Source organism: Anopheles bellator, chromosome X, assembly GCF_943735745.2.
Source record: "Anopheles bellator chromosome X, idAnoBellAS_SP24_06.2, whole genome shotgun sequence".
NCBI lineage: Eukaryota > Metazoa > Arthropoda > Insecta > Diptera > Culicidae > Anopheles > Anopheles bellator.
The window spans coordinates 7,067,756-7,086,442 of NC_071287.1; the positions used below are offsets into that span (position 1 = coordinate 7,067,756).

At 52.1% G+C, this 18,687-nt stretch overlaps 4 protein-coding genes across 4 annotated transcripts; 3 read left to right on the top strand and 1 right to left on the bottom strand.

The window, feature by feature from the left end:
- The first annotated feature begins 312 nt into the window (after window positions 1-312).
- Window positions 313-3,464, top strand: LOC131213872 (solute carrier family 35 member E1 homolog). Its single transcript, XM_058208077.1, has 3 exons — window positions 313-1,179; window positions 1,341-1,675; window positions 1,762-3,464. Exons 1-3 carry the CDS (start codon window positions 714-716, stop codon window positions 2,311-2,313), a joined length of 1,353 nt encoding a protein of 450 aa, XP_058064060.1. The 5' UTR covers window positions 313-713; the 3' UTR covers window positions 2,314-3,464.
- On the bottom strand, window positions 3,152-8,493 carry LOC131213871 (von Willebrand factor A domain-containing protein 8). Its single transcript, XM_058208076.1, has 3 exons — window positions 8,307-8,493; window positions 7,814-8,238; window positions 3,152-7,730 (listed from the first exon to the last, which is right to left on the bottom strand). Exons 1-3 carry the CDS (start codon window positions 8,491-8,493, stop codon window positions 4,080-4,082), a joined length of 4,263 nt encoding a protein of 1,420 aa, XP_058064059.1. The 3' UTR covers window positions 3,152-4,079.
- An 873-nt stretch (window positions 8,494-9,366) lies between these two features.
- On the top strand, window positions 9,367-13,272 carry LOC131213303 (TATA element modulatory factor). Its single transcript, XM_058207319.1, has 2 exons — window positions 9,367-12,765; window positions 12,841-13,272. Exons 1-2 carry the CDS (start codon window positions 9,367-9,369, stop codon window positions 13,105-13,107), a joined length of 3,666 nt encoding a protein of 1,221 aa, XP_058063302.1. The 3' UTR covers window positions 13,108-13,272.
- Window positions 13,273-16,700: 3,428 nt separating this feature from the next.
- LOC131213621 (uncharacterized) lies at window positions 16,701-18,561 on the top strand. The gene has a single exon (XM_058207697.1). The coding sequence runs from the start codon at window positions 17,811-17,813 to the stop codon at window positions 18,195-18,197; it is 387 nt and encodes a 128-aa protein (XP_058063680.1). The 5' UTR covers window positions 16,701-17,810; the 3' UTR covers window positions 18,198-18,561.
- Window positions 18,562-18,687: the final 126 nt, after the last annotated feature.

Genomic DNA, 18,687 nt, shown 5'->3' on the forward strand with positions numbered 1-18,687 from the left:
TCGTTATTTTTGTAAGCAACTAATTTTAAAGGTATGATAAGTTTGCACCGTAGCACATAAGCCAAGGAGCGTCGGTTCTTGTAGGTATCTGACTTTGGCGTCATGAGTCTTTCGTTTACGAAAACAGAAAGGAGAACTAGTGAACGCAAACATCATGAACACGGCAGCATGTCAAAATCAGTTGTGTCATTTTTTAAGGAAAGTGTAAACGTCACAGCTCCATTCATTACGGGGCAGCCGACGGGGCAGGGAAAGCACAGCCCGAACGGCTGACTGTTACTGGTCTATGAACCTCTTTCGATTATCGTCTGTCTTTCGAGTGCTCAGGAAGTGCGTGTGATTTGTGTGATCGACGTGTGACTACCGGAAGCAAAACAGTGTAGCGATGCGCGAACAATTGCTGTGTTGTCCATCGCGGTACTCTCAAGATGCCGACTAATGTTTTGTTTTGTCAAGCTATTTGTAGTTTTGTGCGTTTCGTGACTAGTGTGGCGTAAGTTTTCCCGAGCATCAACACAGCGCAAAAAAGCGATCAGTGTGCCTACACGTCACCAAAATTCCTCCCAAAAACATTGCTCAGTCTGAGGCCGCAAAAGAAGGGAGGGTTTCCCGTCGTATTCAAGAGAGGAACGGTGGAGAGTTTAACCATTCCCGTCACTCGGTCAATACGGCGTATCCGGTAATAGTCCCGGCGTGGCAGACATAGCAATAATATGGCCATGCTACTGAAGCGTCCGATTGGAACGCTAGTCAGCGGACTAAGCAACGCAGCCAGCGGCATCACCAGCAGTCGTGTGCCACTACTCAGTAACGGATACACGTCAAACGGAACCCCCGGTGGTCCCTCCCCCGCAGCCAACACAACCAGCACAATGCGCCAAACGCTGGCGATTAGTTCGCTGTGCATTCTATGGTACATGGTGTCGAGCAGCAATAATGTGATCGGCAAGATGATATTGAGCGAGTTTCCCTACCCGATGACAGTAACGATGATACAACTTACCAGCATTACCGTCTACAGTGGACCGTTCTTCAATTTATGGGGCGTCCGCAAGTATGTCGACATCTCGTGGCGCTACTATCTGAAGTTTATTGTGCCGCTGGCGCTAGGCAAGTTCTTGGCCTCAGTGACCTCGCACATCTCCATCTGGAAGGTGCCCATTTCATACGCCCACACCGGTAAGCCTGCTGCTGGTTTACATTTCTTCTTCAGGTCCTTTGGGATTGGAATGGATCGGCTGCTCTTGCAGCCAATTTAAACATTGCATCCTGTAGCCAGTGAATGTCTGAATGGTTGTTTTTTACACTCATGTGTTGTTTGTTCGCTTTGTTCTTTTCAGTGAAGGCAACAATGCCACTCTTCACTGTGATCCTGACGCGCATCATTATGCGTGAGCGACAAACGCACGCTGTCTACTTGTCGTTGGTCCCGATCATCGTCGGTGTTGGCATCGCTACACTAACGGAACTGTCGTTCGATGTGATCGGGTTAATCAGTGCACTCGTCGCAACAATGGGATTTTCGCTGCAGAACATCTTTTCTAAGAAGGTGCTGAAAGAGACGGGCGTCCACCATCTTAGGCTGTTGCACATTCTTGGACGATTGGCTCTCTTTATGTTTCTGCCCGTTTGGTGTTATGTCGACCTACGGAACGTTATGAAGCATCCGGCCATTGTAAGCTCGACTGCACCGAAATTGTATCTACAACGGAGGAACAAACATTTACTTCTTGGTGTTCTTATACGCTCTGGTACTTGCAGACGACGGGTGACTATCGTGTGATCGCGCTTTTGTTCACAGACGGCGTACTCAACTGGCTGCAGAACATACTGGCATTCAGCTTCTTATCGTTGGTAACGCCGCTGACATATGCAGTAGCGAGCGCCAGCAAACGAATCTTCGTCATTGCCATCTCGCTGTTCGTGCTGGGCAATCCGGTCACTTGGGTGAACATGTTTGGCATGTTGGTGGCAATCTTAGGCGTTTTGTGCTACAACCGGGCCAAATATTTCGCACGTCGCCAGGACACCCTCCTGCCTTACGCTTCATCAAATACCGTTCGCTATAAGCCGTTGGCTACAAAGGGCGGTCCAGGTGCCTCTTCTGTTCCTGCTTCCCAGAGCATCCTGCTAGCAAATGGGGGGCTTACCACAGACGGGACACTTATGCCGATGACAAACAACACTGCATATCACGCTACCGCAACGCTTCCAGCGACAATGACTATGGCAACCGGGGCGAGTGATTTGACGGTGCCAACAGCTGCTGCGTCATCTACTGGCAGTGCCAACGGAAAACTGATGTTAGTGTAGGTTTGCGTAAATGGTGCTCAATCGGACAACGACCGAATGTCGAATGATGTCGAATATATATATTTATTTTCGGCCGTTTGCTACATTTGGCACGCTAGTGTGTTCGTTTCCCGTCATTGTACATAAAGTGCAGCCCATTGTTTTGCAGGGGTTTTCGCATGTCCTGAAACGATCGAAAAGCAAACATAGGCTGTCGTGATAGGTAGTTATTAAGAGTAGGAAAGGGTATTTGTGTGAAGCGGAAGAAACATTATTCACTTTGTATTATTTAAACGAATTGTTAATAGTCAATTTTGTGTTGTTCATTTTCTTAAATGCATTCCCACTTATCCTTCCTATTTCCAGTTGTTAGCAGTATTGTTATTTTTTCCATTTCCCTGTTCTTGTGTTCCTAGTTCATTTCTCATGTAGTTTATTTATGACGGAAAATGTAAGGTTAATGCAAATGCGATATTGCAGTCGAGAAGTTCCTATCCGCTTTGAACACTCTTTCATGGTATTCTGCATGGTCCTTCCTCTCCTGTTGTAGATGCCGAAAGTTTTGTTGAATGTGTCACACCATATCACATTAATTTACAATATACCCGTGCTCACATTCAAACCGACAGTTCGTGTAACGACCTCTCTAGCATCTCTCTGATCCTACAGACGCTCATCCTCAACACAGGTCGCATTTATGAAATAATAATAATAGTAATAACGACACATACAATTTTTTATCCATTCCTTCTACAATTGAGACATAGGTTATCCAAGGATTGGATCGAAAGAAACTGACGAAGAGCATTACCCTTTTACTTGCCTTACATTGAGTTGCTTAGCAAAAAGGTTCTCCGGAATGTTGCGACTGGGGTGCCAGGTGTTTAAAACATCCGCGCCCGCACCAAATAAATAACTAAGTTTAAGACCGATTATACAATCAGCAGTGTTCGGTATACTGTGTAGAGTGTTCTGTATTTCGGGAAAGAACAAAATAGGTCACTAGAATCTGTGAAGGAAGATGTAGGCCATGGGTTCTCGGTGATCGTAGTTGCCGGAAACGTAAGTATTAAAAAGATAATTTTTTAAAAGCAGACTGTTGCCATTTTTTATTAACATATACACAGTAATGTGGTTCTTCTACTAAGGTCGTTAACGTAGGTGTATGGTGTACGAGCTCTGGCAATTACGGATCCTGACTGTTATTTTAAGGAAGAACAGCGCAGAGACAAGAAGGAAGAGGCGAAGTTTCGATCTATTTATATCCCTTGACCCCTCAGTAAGCATTTCATAGTTTTGCCCCCGAATCTCGTTGCGGTCGTCAAGTAACGAAGTTGAAAAACTTGCTCGCGCCGAAAAACATATTTTTTAAGTTGTGCAAACGTTTTAATAAAAGCAGGGAAGACGTTGAAGATGATTATTCGCCAGATTTGGCACCCTACGACTTTTACCTGTTCCCGAAAATCTAATCTTGCTTCAAATGATCCCTGCACGTCCCGTCAAGTCATTAGAGGACCCTCAGGAAAAATCGGCGCACCTACTCAAAAGCATGTCGGAGGATGACCTCTAGCATTGCTCTGAATAGTGGATTTGCATGGAGCGTTACGGGGTTGCCAAAAAGGCAGTATATTGAAGGAGAAAAACGAAAAATAGAAAGAAATTGAAATACAAAATAAAAATGTTACAGTAACAGTCTGGGAACTTAATTGCCTGTATACACGAACGTCTATAACATATTTACTAAATTGCTCAGCTCTCTGTCAGCATCCATTTATGTGGCAGCAAGCTTAATGCATAAGTAGCGAAGAGGCAAAGATTTGACGCATAATCTGGGGAAGTTCTTCGAGGTTCATGCACACGAATGCCCGTCCGGCTGCCATGCCATCAACGACCGCTTGCGCCTCGTCACCCAAGCTTCCGATAAACACGACGAAAGCCCGTACTTTGGGTGCTTGGCGACCAAGTGTCTCATTGAGGTGCCTTGGAGAGATGCCGTACCGGGCGAGGTTCGCGTCGCTCAACACAATTACGATCGCTTCATCGCAATCCTCGCGGGCCATGTTGTTAACGGCCTGCTCTGTCGCGGCCAGCGTATGATCGCCGCTCCAGCAAAACTGGGCGTGTGCGTGCATCATCTTCAGGATGTTGAGACGCTGCTTTTCGTCCTTCGGTGGGTTCTGTACACTCACAAATGGAATTGCGACCGCCTCGCCACTGTGGCCGACGATGTCGTAGCGGATCTTCGCCTCGAACCCATCGAACGCCTCCATAACCATAGTGATCGCCTCGAGCTGCCGATCAAGTCGCCCATCATAGCCGTTGAAGCGGTACATTGAGCCGGAAACATCGACCACAAGCTGGAGGCGCTTTGGCCGTTCAATTGGCTGGCCCGGTTCGGGATCTTGTTCCGCTCGCTTCTTGTAGATCGTCTGCTCCCCCGTAATACCTTCCACGAGCCGGCTGTCGTCCAGTTCGCCCGTTGTCTGATGCTTTTGCCACTGTCGCTCGCGGGCACGCGCCTCCAGTGCCTGCAGCGTGATACGCAATTGTTGCACCTGGCGCCGTATCGGTCCACTGTACTGCTCGTACACCCGGTGTTCATACGGAGTCATCTGAATTTCACGTAGCCGTTCTTCGAAAGCCTTTCGGTTCATTTCGCGGGCTGCCTTTTTCACTTCCTCTGGCACCATGCCCTTTTCCTCGTCAGACAGCTGATGCACTTGGTGGCCCGCGTCGAACCGGTACGGGCCACCCTTTCCACCAAGGCCTGCCGTATCGCGGCCCCCGGTGCCACCCATCCACTTATTCCCGCCCACGTGCGGCTGATTGTTAGGATCGATTTCACCCTGTTTCGGGCTCGTGACCTTCTTGTCGCTCTTCGTGCTTTTTAACGCCAGCCGCAGCGGGCGCTGGTGACGCAACGCTCCTAACGCTTCACTTCCTTGGGTATACTCTCCGATCGGAAGCCCGTGTTTCAGCAGGACCGCCATCACTTGGTCAATCGTTTCTGGTGCATACCGATCATGATCGAGAACATTGCCGATCAACTCAGCCATGCTATCGTTCGGAAAGCGCTCCAAGTGTTTCACGATGGCGATCACTTCGCGGGTGGAGTATGGATAATTAAGCGTGCCCGCGTCGGCCATACCGCGTAGCTCGGCGAACGCATCGACAAGTTGGCGGATAAGAGGGATTGGAACGCTGGGACCGTAATGACGCAGTAGGGTCTCCTCTGAGTCTGGCGAAGGATTGTCGACAGCATGACACGAGAAAAGGTCACCCAACGAGGCAAAGAAATCGTTCCCCAAAAAGGGAAATCCGGGTCGGTTGGCGAGTACAACCAGTCGAAAGTCGGGGTGGGTGGGAATGGTTTGCTCAGAGTCCCAATCGGCAACGCCGGAAGGGCAAGGAGGACATATTTTGCGCCCATCGGCGAGCAGCATCTCCCCGTTCTCTACCAGGCTTTTCAGGATGCATGTCACGTGTACCGGCGCCTTGTCCGCCTCGTCCACGACTAGCACGTAGCCATTCCGGACCGCCTTAACCAGCGGCGAGTCTTCATACTCGATGCGTCCGTCACGCACTGTCGTCTGCTGCGTCAGCGACTGGACGGTAGTATCGCGGTGCAGCTGGATGTACTCTCGCGGCCGGTTCATTAACTGAAGCAACCGGTCGGCAATTTTGTTCTTACCCACTCCCTGGTTGCCGACAAGCAGCAAGTGCTCGCCCAACAGAAAGTCCTGTAGCAATCGTTCCATCAACCGTAGGTGTTGGGGCACATCGTAGAACACTACATCCGGGACCTTACTAATTGCATCCGTGTGGTAACGCTCCGTAACTGTTCGGCCCAACCGGAGCATCCCATCTGAGCGTAGTTCCACCAGAGGGTCCTCTTCGGTGCTTGGCCGTACTTCAGTTGTGTGTGCATTCTTAACCAGCTTGAATCGCTTCATGGCTGACTCGAGAACGGTGCGCGGCAGATTGGGCATGAATTGGCTGAGAAAGGTGGCATGCACGATGTCGGAGCCGTTACGCTGCGCTGCCCGCTCACCATATTTTTGGAGTCTTCGTGCGATGCGGAGCAGCTGACGCGTCGATAAATTGGCTCCCAATGAACGCTCTATCGGGTCTGTTGAGGTGCGCAAGTGGTGCGCCAGGTCAATGATCGCTTGCATCGTTGGGTCGAGCGGCCCATACAGCGTGTTGAGGAGGTTGCGTTCTTCTTGCTCACTCAGACCTTGAACTTCATGGAAGAGGAAGAGATTGAGGGTTTCCGGGCCAATCCAGGCGGAGTTAGCGGCACCGATGCCAGATTCACGCTGTTGAGGCTCCGCTAAAGCAACAATTCGAAACCCGGGATGAATGCGCAGCAGGTTGCTGGTGTCCGCGTTCACTGTCACGGACGCCTCGATCGCCCGATCGTAACGCGCGTGCTGCAATAAGCGTCGCCCATCGTAAAGTTGCATTTCGCGATCATGTATCAGCCGATGTAGGATAGCCAGTGTGCTGTGGTGCAGCCGATGTATGCCGTCCAGAATGAGAATGTGGCCAGCAAGGGCAGCCTTGAGGAGAGGTGAATCCTGCCACACGGTGTCACCATTTTGGAGCGTCGTACGCCGCTGCAGGAGGTCGCGCGCCGTTAGGTCACGGTACAGTACCATTGTTTCCGCCGGTTGGCCATCCAGCGCGGCACACATTTGTCGTGCCAGTGTCGACTTGCCGCACCCTTTCCTGCCAACAAGACATATGTCGCCAACGGCTACCGACTGCAAGAGGTCTGCTAGCAGTCCGGCCTGATAGGCAGTCGGGACGAACCGATCCCCAGTCACGCAGGGTTGAGTGTTGGGGCCACGGGAAATTGTGAATTCAATTGACGGTGCAGTGACTTTTCCACCAACACCCGATGCCGTACGAAGACAAATCACAAGTTGGCTAGAATCCGTTCGCGAGGGCTCAATGGAGGCAACGTTGAGAGTGTTGGGAGCTTCCCGCCCGATGGCGAGTGAATCGAGTAGGCTGGCCACGAGTGCTTCTCCTTCGCGCTCGAGAAATATCCGGTAGGGATAAAATCGGTCTAGCAGTTCGTGTACCGTTAGCGAACGGTTTTGACGCAACAGCAATCCAGCGTACCGTAGATTGTCGAGCGGAAAGTCAGGTAACGGGACATTAGCGGCGGTGGTGCGAACGGCGTACCCGAACGAAACGAGACGTGTAAGTACGTCGGGAGGAGGGTCTGAAACGGCAGCCAACTCTTTCGCCTCCAACAGCACCTCCACGTACGGCAGGTCGGGAACGTCACGAGCTTGAAAGCGCGAACGCAGCGGAGGATCGAGGGGCGATCCACGATAGCGAGGAACGGGCAAACCGACGGCAATTACACGGAACTCTTCAGCTACCCGTACCAATCCCCACCGAGCAAGCTGCTCGTGGCCATATCTCTGAAGGGAGGTTGGTAAAAACAGAAGAAAGAAACAATTACTTGAGCAAACGTAACAGTCTACCATCACGCCGAGGTTCGCACCAGGAGTAGATTGTCGTAGTTTTTCGCCGAAATCATGAACCGCCCATCTTCGAGATGCATTTCACGATTCTCAAGTAGATTATTCAGAATCGGCAACACGTTCCGTTCCACCTTTTCCACGCCTTCGATCACCAGCAACCGGCCCTCGGTTGCGGCTCGAACTGCGCTCTGGTTGTGGTACGTTGCTGTGCCGTCGCAAATTTCGCGCCGCTGTTTCAAGTCGCTCTCCGTCGTGTCACGATTTAGGAACATATACTCGACCTCACGCCGTGTCAGCTCTGCGTACTGCATTACGAGCTCCCGGCGTAATCGTCCCGGCCGCCCCAACAGCATCATGTCTTGGTCTAGTTTATCCTTTTGCAGCATCCAGCGTAGATGATGAAGCCTGGTTTGCGATAGTTCCGGCGATTCGCTTGCACCGGGAACTGTTGCGATAAGGCACATGGTTCAAGGCTAGTTAGATGATGGTTTTAAGCGATATTCATAGCCTTACCGTAGCCGGTTGGCACTAGTTCCGGATGGCGAGGTGCTTTGATTTCTTTCTCGACGTCGCCTATCTCGATGCTACCACCAGTGTTTGAAATGTGCCGGAGGCTGACGCTGCCGTTTTCTATATGACCATGGGCCAAGATTCGCTTCAGCACGTTGATACGGCGCACGGTTTGCACGTTGCGCTGCATTGCTTGAGTCTGGAAGTGGGAGCAACTCGGTCGAGACTATGGAAAGCGAGCCGGGAATGATGAACGATCCAAGCAGCTGATGGGGTGGATTACCACACTGTGGATGGGGGCAAAGTCTGTCTCCGGGTACGCTTCCGAATAGCGAACTCATCGCGACTCTTCGTTGTGTGGATCAGTCTGCTCATAAACGCACACAGTATGACAGTTTGTTTTGATACGTGAACGTTTTTTACGGTTGTTATTGCTGCTACTTATAACGTCAGTGTTTTCCATCATCGCGTATTCGCCATCGCCCAATGTTTACATGCCCGCTATTTCGAGGAGATTGAAAAAAAATTACTGATATATAGCCAGAGAAGGCGATAAAAAACACAACGTGTATTTGTTATTAACTAAATTAGATATAAAAATAATTATTATGCTACAACTGAGCAGTGAATAACCCATAAGATGGGTGGATAAATTTTATCGTAGCAAACATTTTTTTGCGATGTATAGCGTCGAACGCAACCCTGAACTAAACTTTTGACAGCTACTGCCGATGCAAAATTGTTTTTTCCTTGGTTTTTACGCTGTGCTTGTGGCAGAGCAGCAAAATAGAAAACAAAAGGAAGTGTGCGGGATTGCAGCAGAGTCAGAAAACGTATTCAAATACGAAAACAGGACAGTGCGAGACTAATTTGACTGACCGATACGTATTGATCGCCCAATTAGACCGCTGCCGGAAGCGGGCTGAATGCTGTGTTAAGGTAAGGTGGTGTCAACCCGTGCTCTTATGCGGGCGCCACGACGAATGGCGCACTGAGGTGACGGGAGTGTGTCTGGAGCGACAGGATCGTCACTAAGTACACCGTCTCTACTTCGGTGGACAGTATGAGCTGGTTCGATACAACGGGCATTGCTATCCTGGCGAAGAATGCTCTGAAGGAGGCGCAAAAGCAGATCGACAAGGCACTCGATATCAAAGATGACGAGGAATCCTCTTCGGCGGCGCCTGCTTGCGATGGTACCATAGAACCGAAGCGCTCCACTTCACCGAAGGTGAGCAGTAAGGCGGCCCCGGACGCACCGATGGCCGGTGTCGGCGAGATGGAGAAAGCGACAGGCCTATCGGCGGTCCCGACGCAGTTTTCGTCTCCACCCGGGGATGCAAACAGCATGTGGGGCTCATTTACCGGTTCGTTTTTTGAGCCGATGCTGAGTATAGGCGGCGCGAGTGGGGGCTGCAACAATACCGCTACCGTCACGAAACCACCGGCCAGCTTGAAGCGCAAAAGTTTCGAAGACTCGGGGAGCAGCGAACTTCCGAAAATGAGTTTTAAGGAGGATGCGGACCGACTCCAGCCACAGTTCATGAGCACTATTCTCTCGCCAGTAGACAGTTCAGAGTCGATCGAAGTCCTCAGCTCTGCGACGACACCGGGTTCGGTGTTAACTTCACCTAGTCAGCTGAGTGTGAACGCCATGCAGGAGGTGTCCGAGTCGGTGGAGGTGTTGGCAACGCTGGGAAGCATGTCAACCGTTTCCACACCGGATTCGAACCACGCCAACGATCGAAGCGACTCGTTTGAACCAGACGCACTCGAGAGTCGACGTTACACCGTGTCAACGGGAAAGGATATTTGGCACGATGGCAACGACAACAGTGACCCAAAGGACGGAGTAAAGGAAGATGACGAAGTTAGTGTGGAAGATGATTCACTTTCGTACACGCTTTCGGAGCAGCCGGTCACGGTAATGGAAGCAAGTGGTTCGACACCACCGATCACGGTCGCGCCCAGCCGCAATAGTCTACACCTACCAGTGCCACTGTCTACTGCCACGGTTGGCGCCATCGTTAAAGACGCAAAGGATGTGCGGGCGTTTACGCATCCGTTCTCCACCCAAAAGCTCACCATTTCCGAGGTCAGCACCGTAGAATCGGAGGAAACGAACGACTCCAAAACAGCATTGGAACCCGCAGTACACGAACGATCGCAGCAGCAACAGTCGCAACTAGACGAGCCTGATCAGCTAGAACTTAGCTACGAAAACGTCGAAATACAGACGGAAATATCTGACTCGACGCAAAGCTTTGAAGAAATCACAACCGGTGCAGGTGGTTCATCCGGTGATGGTGAGCTGCTGTCGGCCGTGGCTATCGCTGCCGGTGTTAAAGCGGACCCGAAGATAAGTAATGCCAGCGGCAAGGATACAACGGTAGTTTTGCACGGTTCGAGTCCAAATTCGGGTGACGATGAAATAGAGACCGCCACGTCGTCGGACATTGAAATCATCTCCAGCCCGAACGGGGGTGATTCGAGCAGTACCAACAGTGGTGTGTACCGAACGAGCCCACTCAAAATTAGTGACGGCAAGACGGATATCGACATACTGTTGATTAAAAAGCAGCGCGGACACACCCGCGAACCGTCGGAAGTTTCCGTGCACAGCGGTAACAGTGACGAGAGTCACCTACCAGAGGTAGAACGCTTGTTGCGGCGCATCGTAGACCTGTCAGAGCTGCTGGAACAGCGCGAGTACCGGCTGGTGGAACTTGGGCGCCAGCACGCTGAACTGCACGAACAGAACGCGCAACTACTGGCGCAGCAGGAGAGTCGAGCGAAGCGGACCGCGGACGGTGGTTCCGAGACAGATGGCTACACGCAGCGCTTGTTTGCACTCGAGCGCAAGTTTCAGCAGTCGATCCGCGAAAAGGAAACGTTGAAGCGACAGTACGAATCACTCCGGGCCGAATCGCAGGGTCGGGTGTTGCGATGCGAGATGGAAAAGGCGCTCGCTGATCGCGACTTCATGATCAGCGAGCTGCAGAAGGAGGGCGAGAGTCTCTCGAAACAGGTGCTGCAGCACTCGAATATTATCAAGCGATTGCGGATAAAGGAGCGCGAAAATGATGTGCAAATGCGCAAGCAGCGTGAAGAAATCGCAGAACTTACTGAGGAGGCCGAAAGACTCAAACGGTCACTGTCAGCGAAGGAAGAAGTGGAGCGTTCGCAGATCGACGCTGTGCACAAGCTATCTTCAGAGAAGCGCAAACTAGAGCGCGATTGTGTCACCCTTAAGAGCCAGTTGGACGACCACGTGCAAAAGCTGGAAACACTACGCAAATCTTTCGATTTCGCTCGCAAAGAGCTCAGTGAGCAGTCAGAGTCGTACCAAGGGTTGCTTCGTCAATCAACCAAACTACAGAGCGTAGAGAATGAATACGGGGCGGTGCAGCGACTGAATGAACAATTGACGGGCCAGTTGGAAGAGTTACGTGAACAACTCCGCCGCTCCGAACACGATTACGGTCAACGATTGATGCGCGCGAAGAATGAATATACCGCTTTATTGCAGCGTCTGGAAGCGGCTGAAATGCGCGCGGAAGAGGAGAAGAACGCGTCCGCCTTGGTGACAGTGCCACTAATGCGGCAGCTTGAGTCGCTACAGCACACAATGCGTCAAAAGGAGCGCCTGTCGGAGCAACGAGACACAGAGATCGCCCAGCAACTGGCTGAAGCCACCGATCGGGTCAAAGGCCATGCGGACCAGGCGTGTAAGTTGCGAGACCAGGTCGCGTCACTACAGAGCCGCATCGTAAACCTAGAAGAGCGCCTCAAGGAAGCCCTCTCTCACGCTGAAGAAATGACGAATGGATTGCAACAGAAACAACTAGACGCTGGACTACTCGAGCGCAATTTCCGGCAACGCCTTGCGGCAATTGAAGAAGAGCGACGGGTGCTCGTCGAACGGCTCGCAGCACAGGAACGTTGTCACGCTGTCAAGCTGGAGAGTCTGCTGAACAATCAAATGCAATCACATGGCCCACTTCCAGACGCCAGTCTGGTCTTGCAAGCCGCTCACCAGGAGCAAATACAACAACAGCAACCGCAGCCGCAGCAGCAGCAGCAGCAACATGGTCAGCCTAGGCTCACCTCCGTAGTGACGCGGGCAAAACCGATAAAAACGGTCGAACCGCTAATTGACAGTTCCTCGATGATCAATGATTCACGACACTCCGACTCCTCGCCGACGCCCAGCATGGGCAACCTGTCCCTTCCTGAATCGCTGGCGAGCATTCCGTGGATCGTGCCAGACGACGAAGCTGGTCGGGCAGTGGGTGGTTCGGCCGTGCTGCTGAGTAACACATCGCTATTGGAAACACTACAAGCTTCACTGAAGCAGCGGGACGGCGAGGTATACCAGCTGCAATGGGAACTGTCCCGCTTCCAGCAGGAACGGAACGTACTGAACACGGAAATATCCAATCTTACGATGGAGATAGAAAGTGTAAGTTACCATGCTCGGTATTGTACCCCGAAATGACCCTCTAATTGCTTAATTTTGCGTTTTCTTGCTATGCAGATTCGCGAGAGCTTTGAGCGGAGCTTACAGCTACAGGAGGAGCACGGCGAGCTGAAAAAGCGTTATGATGCGCTGCTGCAGATGTACGGCGAGTCCGTGGAGAAGACGGAGGAGCTGCGGTTGGACTTGGTAGATGTGAAGGACATGTATAAGCTGCAGATCGATGATCTGCTGCGTCAACAGCGGGAACTAATGGCATCCATTAACCGTGCCACCAATATTGTGCGTGAAACCATTCCCGACAGTCGCGCCGATCCAGCCTCCTAGGCCAACATCTAATGTAGGCATGTTGCAGTTGCGTTGCGATGCGTTTGTATATAATTTGGTAAATGGCGAATGTTGAATGCTTGCAGCTCCCGGCAAAATCCTAATGCACTGTTTTTTCCCCGAAACGGAGAACTTTACATCGAAATAAAAGATAGAAAACTTCGTTCAATGTTACCGAAAGTTGTACCTTTGATTAAGTTGCTTGCCCAGTTGATTTAGTGTCGTTTCCGCTCAGTTTTTTTTGAGTTGTGGAACTATGGAGTCGTGTTCTGGTGCTATGTAAATGCAAATTTTCCAAAGTGAACTCTAGTGAGATTTATCGTCGATTACAGGTCGATTACATTGTGACAAAACTGTTGATAGGTCTACTGTGAATCGATGGTAGTATAATTTCTTGATTGCCACCCTGGAAAAGCCTTAATTATTGATAAAACACACACCGGTCCAGTCCAGTCACCCCTTTGGTTTGGTAGAGAATTATTTGATTGTTTGAAAAACTAAAAGCGCGCCAAGCAACAGTGCCGCCGTTGAGAGAACGGAGGAATGCAACGTAGCGATCGGGGCGAAACGGAAAAGAAAACGAAATGTGACATCCGCGTCGGCAGTCTTCTGTCTTTTGTGGAGATTTCAAAAATTTCGTATGCCATTTTACACTATGTGTTACGAAAGCAAATGAAGATGCAAAGTTCTGCATCGCACAAGCACGCACATTCAATAATATCGTAAACGACGTGACGAGAAGGCAACCGTGGCGTGGTTTGATGGATGCGGGATTGCTCTGAAGCGTTGGAGAGTTATGGTGGACATCTCCGGGTCCGCCAGCGTCAGACTGCGCTCACAAGAACGTCGAGAGAACCGGGGGGTTTAGAGAAGACTCCGACTCTGAGTGAAGACTAGAGATCAGAACAGCAGAATCAGAGTCATCAGTATGCAGCAGCGTCACCATCCTTTACGGTCGGTGGGTGATTCCCCTTCGTGCGGGGATTTTAAAACTGGTCTGTGCCGGGCTCGCCCCACTCTTGCGGGCGAACCTGTTCTGGGAGAGCTGTGGCGCATGCACTGTGCCCTCGGGACCCGGTTGTTCCCAACCATACTAGGGGAGGACGGAAAGGAAAGACGTGACTGATTTCCTTATTGTTACCAGATCGCCCAGCTCACGATGAAAACTGCTCCTCAGCACTGCGCACTAAAGACGGCGGGACTTCAGAGAACGATTCAAATACTTGCACGGTTAGCATCGCGACGATCAACAAGAACTACCTTTCGCTAATGACCGGCCCCCCGCAGCACCCGCCAGCCCTTGACGGCCAGGTGGCAAGCATATTACGCGCTCTCGTGTACCATTCGCTATCGCGGCAGTGGTCGGCGTTTTCGGAGCAGGCACAGAGTTACAAGGCTAGCTTGTGATTACGGCCACCGTCCCAGTCTGCGCAGCCTAATGTTCACCCCTCCCCCCACACCCCGTCCACTGGCCGTTGGTAGTGTTCCCAGCAGCTGTTCCAGCTAGGCTAGCTAATCTTGCAACGAATTGACCCCTCGTACGAAAGAACAGTGAAGAATGGCTAAAAGGTATCTTCCACATTAGTGGACGAGCGCTCGACGGGGACGCTCAGTGAACACGATTCACCTGGGAATCCCAGCGTAACGTTCGCGAGGAGCATAAAACGTTTAGCAGCTGTAAACGATCCGGCGGTGACCGATACACGCGAGAGCCAATCTTAAATATATTCATGCTTGGCGACTTGCGCTTACCACGCCCCCGTTGGGTGACTGGAAGTCGGCATCAGCGGCGCCATTAAGGAGGGCTGGGGGGGAGGGTCTGGGCCACCCGGTGTGGTTTACTTGACGACGTTGTGATGCATGTTTCGCGTGTGCACTGCCACTGGCCAGCTGCCAGACACGCGGTGTAGTTAATGTTGCATGCACAGTACAATGCCCGCTCCCGTGCCCGCGGCCACGGTACATGTTTAAAGATCCATCCGCCCCGCCAACACCACCCTTCCCCCTAATCTCGGGGTGGCGATCGGTGTCCAGGTAGGGTGGTTATAGATTGGACACTAAAGGTTCTCCATCGCCACCAGCTTCGGGGCGCGGAGAACGCGTTGCGTTCGTTACGTCGTCCTTTCCATTTCGAAGCCTTGGCAAAAGAAAAAAAAACCTTTACACGCTGCTCTCTACTAGTTCCCGAACCGAAACTGAGGTCTGTAGCATGGTTTATTGCCGGATGAGAACTAGCATCAACTACCATGGCGGAGGAGCCAAAGACGGAGATTTACCAAACAAAATCAGGAGTCCACTTGCTGCTTAAACAGAATCAAACACTTGCTCGGACTCAAACAGTAGTTATGTTTTGCACAGATGAAGATGGAGATATGTACACAGAAACGTTGTGAACCGGGAAAAACATTCCAGGACTTGCGGGAATGTTCTGGGTTCTTGCCTGCATCTGGGGTTCCATCAGCAGGCGGCGGGTTCGGCCAAGTCTGTTACTAAAAAATACCAAGATTTGAAAAAGGCCCATGGACGACGAGTTCTTCTAGTTTTGTTGAACTCTACGTTAAACGCAACCAACATCCCGTGATTCCGTAAACCAGTTCCGCCTGTTAGTGCGGAAGCATCCACTACTCTAAATACCAGGCTGTCAATGCCCGGCTACCTTGCGTTTTGTGCCAGAAAAGGGGTATTTCTACGCCAATAACCAAGTCTGCCGCGTTCTCCAGATCTACCAGCTAACATCTGTGTCGCCGGGCTTCCATCTTGTTTTGGAGTAGAGTCACTTCCACAAGTACCCAAACGAGGAGTACCAACCTGTTCTCATCGGAGAGTCATGGGACGGGACGCCCTCAGGCGGTGCACCTGATTACGCCCGGACCCAGTACGATGGAACGACCAGTAATAAATCACCGTTCCCCCGGGTCACCGCTGGGTCAACGTGGGCGCCGAGCCAACTCGCCTTTTGCCAAGTTGGAGTCCCAGCCAAGCCGTGTTTGTCGGCGTGATGACTGCACCTGGTCTCGGGTTGATTGGGTCCAAAGGGTTCCACAGTGGATTGTGAAGGGCAACCATGGCTGGCTTGGTTGCCATTCAGTACTTGACGCCTGGGTGTCCAGCTCTAGGATTGTCGGGGTGTGGTCCTCAGCGCTCACTGCCCGTCTATTTCTCAGGTACTCAAGACCAGGTGCCTAACGCGGGGTGCCCGGGTGATTGGGCAGCGTCGTGGTCGCGATTTTAATGGTCGCGCTTCAACGCGCTCCCCCACGGTGCTTGGTTGCCGTGGTCGTTGGCTGGTCGGTGGAAACACTTGGACCGCCACAGGCAGCACGACTTCAGCGTACCAGCGTACGGTGCTAAACATCCGCATACCGGGTGGGTCGGACAGCCCGTCCGACAGGTCCCCGAGAACCGCAAACGCACGACCGCGCGCAACAAATCCTCCCCCACCCTTACGGGTCCACGAGTTTACGGGCTCATGGGCTTCAGTTGCTCCCGCTCCCGCGGGTCAGTGGTCGGATCGGAAGTGGTGTAGATTTGAACGAGTACCGACAGCGCCACGGAATCGGCCGTCAGTAACGTGCAGGCTAGCGACAGGTTAGCAGGCATCCGTGTCCACCACCAACGAACCGCCAACTCGGCGACTTGGCCACTTACGGAAGAATCTTGCGTGGTGCGGAAGAAACAGTGCAAGTGAAAGGTGCTGGACCGCCACAGCTGGGATCGGGAAGCGTCATTCATCGCATAACCGATACAGCGCAGAGCCACACGCATCAAAGAAAACAACTGCAAGGCCAGCGGGGAAGTCCTTGGGAAATCCGATCAACCGTTATCAACTGGGAACTGCGCATCATCGCCGCCGCCCGAACCGAGTGGGATGAGTGCACCGTGTGATGGTCAAGGTCACAGGTAGCTCAGAACGACTGGTGGCATCCGAGAGGCCACATGTTGTTTTGGAGTGCGTGGAGATGCTCGTCCGCTGCTGATAGCCAACTTGGCCCGGGTGTTGTTGTTCTGGCCGACTTGCTTTTGCTCCGTGCCCGTGTGTTCCTAATGTGTGCGAGTCATCCTTCTCACTTCACTGTCGCTTACTCTCGCTCGCACGCTTCCTGATTTTCAAGTACTTCCTGGTTCTTGTGCGCATATGGACGCGGGGCGTGATGTACTAGTACTCTCTCCGAGTGATCTTGTGTCACCGTTCTAAGAGAGAGAGAGAGAAAAACATTCAGAGAGATCAGAGCGAGGTCCTGCAGGATAGGGCCAAGAAACCGCCGCGAGCGGGGTCGGTAATCGGTTATGCAGTGAGCGCTCCGATCACCATCATCGCCGCCGTCGTCGTCGTCTTCGTCGTCTTCGTATAAAACCCCAGCGCCGGTGTGGTGCGGTCGTACAGAACTGCGACCAAGCTCCGCGCGATTAGAAGACTCGCGCACGTGTTGAGACCAAACTACGGCAAGCTCCCTGGAAACTGCCATTTTTCGCGCAAGTATTCCTATACAGTGCTGTGCACCATCTCACGATCATTTCGCGAGGTGCAGGACAACCCGCGCCACTGTGTATACAAATTGTTTGTGCTCACGAAGGACGACGTGTACAAGGATCGCCCCGAGGTCCTAAAGCCCAAAAGAACCGGAGATAGAGAGAGAGAGAGAAAGACACTAATTGGCTGGTTGGCCCTAGAGTCAAAGTTAAGTTCTGTGCGCGCGCGCGCGATGTTGGCCCGGCTCGGATATGGCTTCGCTGCGCTAGCGGGGTACCTCCTCCTGGCACTGACCACCTCCACCTGGCTGCCGCTCCACCACCACGGATGCGAGGCTTCGCCCGTGCTACTCGACAAACTGTTCGGCTTCGCTGCGTACCAACCGAGCTACTCCGGTGGCGGGTACGGCGGTAACCAGTACTACGGAGGTTACTACGGAACCGGTGGCGGCGAAGGCGGTTATGCGGGAGTCCAACGCCCCGCCACGGCGGCCAGCACATCGCACAAGCGCCAGGCGAAGGGCCGTAACTACAAGGACATCTGCCGGGTGGTGAACCCGGCACCGTACGCCTCACCCGGCCGGGCGCCCTACCCGGCGGCCCCATTCTGCCCCTACTAGCGTCAGTGCAATCAATGTGCCCCTGTAGGCTAGGATCGGCGCGTTTTAAGGTACACCTCTAGCGTAAGTGCATCCGTTAGCGCAGCGCAGCTAACTACGTCCGCCCGTTCTGCGTTCCCGGCTGATTCTGATTCTGGATCCCAGCAGAGCTAGTCGCTTTCTAATGCCCGCTGCATGGGTCCAGCGATCAACAGACCAACGGTTTGTTGTCGCATTTTCATCGCATTTTCATCGCATTTCACCGCGCCGCGCACTTTTCTTCCCGAAACCCTTATCCGAAATCATGAGCCCGGTTATGTTACCAGCAAAACGCGTAAGCAGTTGGTAACGTAGGCACAGTGCGGGCTACAAATTCAAACGTGTGCGGGGAATAATAAAAACGAATCATGATTGTTCCTATGCAAATTATTGTTTTAGTAGTGTAGTATTGTGTGAGTGTGTGTGCGAAGATTTGGGCTAAGAAGACTTTTGGCCGTCTGCCGTGACAAGG